The sequence below is a fragment of the Nannobrachium achirus genome (genome assembly GCF_963921795.1).
Source record: "Nannobrachium achirus genome assembly, chromosome: 12".
Lineage (NCBI taxonomy): Eukaryota > Metazoa > Chordata > Actinopteri > Myctophiformes > Myctophidae > Nannobrachium > Nannobrachium achirus.
Window position 1 is genome coordinate 25,676,553 of NC_137832.1, and position 7,617 is coordinate 25,684,169.

Sequence of the window (7,617 nt, forward strand, 5' to 3'; positions counted from 1 at the left end):
CAGCAGCAACAACACCGTTCACAACGGTTTGATTTTTAAGCTGGGCCACCAGCTTCGGTAATCAGCTCATTTTCTTTGACGACCATTGATTACCTCTTCTGGATAGGCTATTCATGTCACATGGTAGAGCTAAGGGCCAATCGCAGGACAGTACCCCAGGAGTGCCCTTCTAGACAATGGGGGGAAAGAACTGGGCCAATAGCAGTTGAGTTACCGCTCCTCCAGGCTATGGGGAAAATTAGCTGTTGGAAAAAGTACTCAAATGTTTTACTTAAGTAAAAGTATCGTAAAAGTATCAATACTGCACTGTAGATGTAGATGGGAAGTAACGAAGTACAAATACTTTGTTACTGTAACAAAGTACTTTTTTCAGTACTTTGTACTTTACTGAGTAGTTATTTGTCTGAGTACTTTTTACTTTTATCCGTTACATTTTAACACAAGTATCTGTACTTTTACTCTGCTACATTTTCAAAACAGGCTCATTACTTTGGTTTTAATGGTATATAGCCTATTAATGTTGCGCTGGAGCATATCTGAATTATCTGATGCGCATCTGATAGGCACACACAGTCGCACAGTCGCACGCACGCACACACACACAGGCACACACGCAGAGCCCCTCCGCTCAGGGGCGTCAATTGGGTATGGCAGGGGTATGCAGCTGCCATACCTTGGCTGCAGGGGGAAATAATAAAAATGTACTTTTCATCGTGCTTGTTGCTAAGGTATGGCAACATGAGTGGTGTCTTGCACGCGCGCGACACCAGTCATGTTGCCATACCTTACCTTTTTCTGAACTGACGCCACTGCCTCCGCTCAGCAGCAGCAGCAGCAAGCAAGTTCCCAAAAGTTCTTTTTTCGCCAACATTCAAATTCTGTCTGCTTTCCTCTTACCTGCAGCCTGCAGTGTTCCCAAATAAATAAGTCCTTATTTAAACAGTAGGCCTACACAGCTTCCAATTCCAAACACAGCCTTTGTGATCATTAATCCACCCGTACCGCTGGATTAAGAATTGACGTCTTTTCTCTTTTTGTCTTTCCAGGTGTAGCCTATTACAACTCGTTAAGCCTCGCCCGAACGTTTTAAAGTGCACTGATCAATAGAGAGAAGTGTAACATTGTAAGTCTCTGTAGAGAGGTTAAAACGAATCAAAACAACTTGAAGCAGTAACATGGGGTATTTTTTTGCTTTGCATATACTTGAAGGCATCAGACTAATGACATAAGGTACATTTCTCACCTTAAACAATGAAATGCAGACATGCACGTACTGCTATGTGTTTGAATAGGGAAACCTTATTTATTTATTTTAGCTTTTATTAAAAAATATTAAAATAAGATTTTGTTTGATAATATAAGTTTTGCCATAATCATGCAGCTTTATTACAATGACACAGCTATAACAGCAATGTTTAAAAATGTTATAGATTACAGTAGTAGACCTATAATCTATAATTCTTTTTTAATTCATATTATTTTTGTATCCATATCATGATATTAGACTGGATAATTATCGTCTGTGATTTGGGATATTGTACTACATATAGTCCAAGTCCAAGTCTTATTTGTCCTTTTTTTTAATAAGACAAAACGGACTCGAACCCCCTAGGACTTGGACTTGACTTGGACACTTTAGGTGGACTCGACTACAACACTATAGCACATTCTCACAATGACATCATAAACATATTACCGGTAACTAGTATTGTAAGATTACTTTTTAAAATGACAGTAGGCTACCCCTTAGATGACAGTCCTACTTCAATTTAATATCCTTCAAATTCTATTGGCTTTGCACAGAAACATACGGTAAAATACTTTTACTTTTACTTCAAAAGTACTTTTCAAATCCGGTACTTTGCCACTTACAGCAATTCACAGCCGTCTACTGCAGATTTCATCCCACAATATAGTCAGTCAGTTATATGTTCACTTTGTCACGCTCATTCAAAGCATTATGGTAACATTGTTAAACGTCCCCGCCTTTTTAACCCAAATGTGACCAGCTTATGTATTGACAATGTGTCAATTCTTGTTTAAACATCTAACATTGAGGATTTAAGTGACAATTCACAACCAAAACAAGTGCCTGAATGCATTCTTCATTAGCCCTTGGATGTTCAAATCTTTAAGGTAATTCTTTCCACTGATTATATGTGATGCACAGGACATTTTGTCCCATGACAAACATTTATTTTCTCTGTCTCTCTCTCTCTGTCTCTCTCTCTCTTCTTGTTTCTCATGACTTGGTATATGTCTCTCTATCTGTCTGTCTCTTTCTCCAAAGCTTTGACATGAGTCTCTTTCGTCATCGTGTCTCTGGATATATATGTATGTCAGCATGTGCACGGGCAGATCACGAGGACTGTATTGACAGAGACAGATCTAGTGAGTCCCCAGAGGGCATGTACGCTACTAGAAGGAGGGATTAGACTGCATTCATTCCCCATACAGTACATCAGTGTGACTGTATGTGTGTGTGTGTGTGTGTGTGTGTGTGTGTGTGTGTGTGTGTGTGTGTGTGTGTGTGTGTGTGTGTGTGTGTGTGTGTGTGTGTGTGTGTACTGTACTTACTGTATACATGAGTGTGCACGACACGTGTGTACACTAACACACACACACCATAATTAATGCATGTATAGCGTGAGCAAGCATGCATTAAAGTGGGTTTAAAGATTAAGACAATACAGCACAATACTGATTAAAAAAAAATATCAAACAAATTGTTACCCCAAATATATTTTTTGTAGTAATGTGATAAACGCTTTTCTACACCAAACACCATTCAGTGCTTGATAATATCCCACCCACCCCCCAAAAAGGAGGGGGGGAAAAATAGTTGTGTAGGGGGAGGGGAATAATTGTCAGTGTTTACGGCTCACACAGATTATACTGTATATACTAACAGGTCTCATTACTGCTACACAGTATGTAGGCCAGAGACTCTTCACAGCACCAGATACCTAGTTTTACCAGGCCACAGGAAACACCTTTCACTGTGATGAAATGTTATGCCAGTAGGCCTACTGTAGAGCTTTGGTTCCCAAACACTGGGTCGGGACTAGGGCACGATTATGATATTTTACATGACGATTAATTGTCACACAAATAATTGCGATTAACGATTTAATTGTGTTTTTGTCCTTGACAATTACATTTCTGTTTGGCTTTTAGGCTTTGAAGTTGCACATGGCAGATTTGACACATAACCTAAATATACTAAGAAATTACTAACATATTTGACAACTTTATACTTAAAAAAGAACATTGATAGTGGAAATAGCCGATCTACAAGCTCACATGCGACGCGTTTTGAGCTTGTAGATCTGCTATTTCCACAATTTTTTACTTTTCTTTTAATATACATGGAAACGATTATGACAATTATGAAAAATAATCACGATTATGTCAAATAATCGCGATTAGACGATTATGTAATAATTGTGACAGCCCTAGTCGGGACCCATGTGTGGGTCGCGGACGCATTTTTGTAAATATTCATAGTTGCGGGTTGCTGTTGTTGCTGTAGTTGCTTATTTGGGTCTTGCTTTCAAGATTATAAAAAAAACTCACAGAATCTGTCAAATGTGGCACTGGCAACACACTTTCAGCCCTGTTAGAAAACAAACCAAAGCATTTAGCGTTACTTTGCTTTGGAGCTGATCGATTGGTATAGGAATTGAGAGTTAGTTCAAATGTGCAATATTTAGGCTTGTTCTGCAGCAGTGGCAAACTAAAGGTCCACTCTAAAACCCCCTCAATTCTACCGACTCCTAGAAAAAGATGGCAAAAGACTGAACAACTGTCTCTTGCCGAAAAGCTCTCGATGGCTCCCTGTTGGCAGCAGACGCTTCTTCCTTCTTCCGCCACCGACGTTGTTAAGAGATGCCTTAAGGCGGCAACTCTACCCCTGAGCCACTGCCGCCACTCCCTCCTTTTAAACTTCATGAATTCCCCTGTTTCTCCATAAAACCCACAGCGGGACGGGGCAGAAGGTCTTCATTATCTCTGAATGGAGGGTAAATAGCCTCCTAGGCCATATGTACCGTAAAGATAATTACTCCTTTATGGGCGCTGGGAAGCACTTCCTAAACACAGGTGCTTATCATTTACAACCATCAATACAAACACTAAACTGGAAATGAGTTCAATGATTGTTACTTAACAATCGGCTTGTGGTCCTCCCGGGGACACTGACTACCTCGCCGCGGTACCCAGCCTTTTATTTTCATTCGCGACATTCGCGACTTCTGCCAGTATTATGGGTCCATAGTTGACAGACTGACATAAAATAAAATCGGTTGCTGCTGGCAGCCAGCAAAAAAGCATTAACAAGATTGTGGTATATAAAAGTGACCCTCCAACTTGTGAGCAGTGGCTGTGCATTGTGGAGGAAATATATGTGATGGAGAGATTTAGACACAAACTCAGGATACAAGAAGAACTGTTCCTTGAGAAATGGGAGAAATGGACTGAATATGGAACCCAACAAAATGACACAACGAACATTTAAAATGGACTAAAATGTACTATTTCAACTGTTGTAATGATGTTGACCCTGTGAGTTTGTGACAAACTGCGAATAAAAATGAAGTAAAACAAATCGGTTGTCTTTATCTTCATCAACAGAAATGGATCTATGATCTCAAATACATATCATTCTGGGGGTCCTTCACATGAAAAAGTGTGAGCACCACTGACAGAAAACATAGTTTTTTTAAAAAACCTTAGAAGGATTTAAAATATTCAAAGACTTGCACACATTTTCATGATTTTTCAAAAATAGCAGATCTTGTATATTTTTTAATTTTCAATAGTTAAAGCACAAAATAATGCGTAATGATGCATTCCCAGTCTAAATGGGTTAAGGGCCCAGAATTTGGTGCGACACCCCTGTGTATGGAGGTATGGATTTGAACAGGCTGACGAGGGGAGATAATGGGATGTTGAGAAACAGCTTTGCGTGTGATGTGAGCTCTGGTGTAGTAGGAGTAGTGAACCCACTATGTGCACGCAACACACAAGAAACCATTAATCATAGTCACGTGTGAACTATGGATGGGACGATATGAAAATTTCATATCACGATTATTGTCACAAAAGAAATCGCGATTTACGAATCAAAATCCATTATCCTGGGGGGGGGGGGGGGGACATTTGCCAAAAAATAGCAGATCTACAAGCTCACTACGCGTTTATCACGATAAACGATAATATCGCTTATCGTCCCATCCATTGTGTGTACATGCACAGTAAACACATGCACACTTGTGTGTAATTGTTACAGAGCATCCACTCGCAGACAAATTTCCCGCTCCACAAGCTCATTACGGTTTTATTGAGCAGCAGTACACAGTGGGTGTGTGTGTGAGAGTGAGAGTGAGAGTGAGAGTGAGAGTGAGAGAGAGTGTGTGTGTGTGTGTGTGTGTGTGTGTGTGTGTGTGTGTGTGTGTGTGTGTGTGTGTGTGTGTGTGTGTGTGTGTGTGTGTAAAGCATGTTGATTTGTTGTACGGAAGGTGCACATTCCAATTGTGTCTGTCATTCATTCATGTATTCATACATTCATTCATGTAATAGAATTTTAATGAACTGTTACTATTTAGTTGATATAATTTCACACCTTATTTTTAATATGACCGTGCTAAACTGTCACTATCATCCAGAGAGTTTGTAATGGTTTGGACTTCTGTGTTGTTGTGCGGGTATGCTATTAAAAGAGGTGCAACCCGTAGCTTACATTCACGTCCCATCAATGAATGTTACCAACATTCATTTCTTTCTATAATTTTTATCCCATGATTTTGTAACCCATTTTTCACCCGGTGTCAATTATCTAATGTAATCCTTGGCTACACTCCCTCTGCCAACCTGAGGAGACAACAGACTGACCACATGCTTCCTTCTATGCCATAAGAATCCAAGTCGTTTTTCTTCACCTGACAGGGGGGAGTTTCCCTGGTTGGACGTAGTGCGTGGAAGGAAAATGTTATTCCAACCAGTTCCATTCCCCTCCATCAGGCACCCCGGCTGGACAGGGGGAGGCAGTATAGAGACCAGGATTACTGCATGTTTTTTGTGAGGGTACCTACCCTAGGAGACACGGGGAGAACATGCAAACTCCAATTCATCTCCTGGATCTCCATATATGAAGATCACGACACTGACCTCATCAAACCCTGGATATCCATACATGGAGACACTGGATCATCACCTAGATCTCCATATAGTGTATGGAGCTGGTCAATACCTCTACATCTGACCTCACGGATTCCATATATGGATATAGCTGACCTGTTCTGACATCACAGTGATGACTCGACCAGCTCAGCAGAAGGGTATACATGCCAAAACAGCCATATGCACACACCCATGTGCACGCACCCATGTGCGCGACCTCGCCCTAGGTCGCTTCTCGCCCTTAGGGCGTCTTACTGGTGTTATATGTAACCCAAGCAGTCACTGCAATGGAATACACAATAAACTCTAAACCGAGCACACACACACACACACACACACACACACACACACACACACACACACACACACACACACACACACACACACACACACACACACACACACACACACACACACACACACACACACACACACACACACACACACACACACACACATACATATTTTCAACAACCATTTCAACACAAACCTCGGGGGAAGACTCCAGGGTCCATGAAGGTAGCCATGCTGAAGTTGGCCAGAACAAAGAGGAAGACCACGCCATTATAGAGAGGCACTGCAGCGGAGATGGCTTTGGTCAACCAGGGACACCTGGAGGGAGAGACACAAAGAGAGAAAGATTAAAGCAGGGGTTCTCAAACTACAATCTATACTATAATTTTGCGAATGTCTGTCTGTCTGAGTGAGTGAGTGAGTGTCTGTCACAGCGTTTCTCCTCAGTGGCTGGAGCAATTGATCTGAAATCGCATCAGCATAAGCATATGAACACACCTGACATAACTGTGAAGCTCGTTTGTCACTTTCACAAATCGTATGCTGTATATTAGCATTTTTATGGTGTATCTACTATCTATTCTGCATCTAGCTTGAGGCACATCTATTCTGCATCTAGCATGAGGCAAAATGTTTAACCAGCTCTGTGTGTGTGTGTGTGTGTGTGTGTGTGTGTGTGTGTGTGTGTGTGTGTGTGTGTGTGTGTGTGTGTGTGCAGGCAGGCGGGTGTGTGTGCAGGCGGGTGGGCGGGGGCTGGGGGGGGGGGGGGACAGTATCTCTGTAGCCATTAAACGAAACGGGTTTCTTACATTGATGCTCCTACATCATGCAAGCACCAGTTAAAGTTACTTTCCATCCCTCATATACTGTGTGCACAGTGCACATCCCATAACCCACACACTGCACATCATTTTGGAGCTCATATCTTTGAACGGGTAAGGGCTAGTGGTCTTTAACAAGGATTTATATATAGATTTTTACAGCTAACGGCCGGCCACCAGGGGCGCTCTAGCAGGAAGCAGGAAGGACACCTGCGGCTTATAGTCAGGTGCGGCTTATATGTAAACACTATTTTTTTTGTTCTAAATTTAGCTGGTGCGGCTTATATTCAGGTGAGTCTTATAGTCCAGCAATTACGGTATA

The 7,617-nt window shown here is 41.5% G+C and overlaps 1 protein-coding gene across 1 annotated transcript in view; it reads right to left on the minus strand.

Annotated features, from left to right (window-relative positions):
* zdhhc8b (zDHHC palmitoyltransferase 8b) overlaps positions 1–7,617 on the minus strand; it is a 119,920-nt gene that overhangs the window by 18,445 nt on the left and 93,858 nt on the right. The window contains exon 2 of the mRNA XM_080738937.1: positions 6,671–6,792. Coding sequence (XP_080595063.1) covers positions 6,671–6,792 — 122 coding nt within the window. The remainder of the gene's footprint in view (positions 1–6,670; positions 6,793–7,617) is intronic.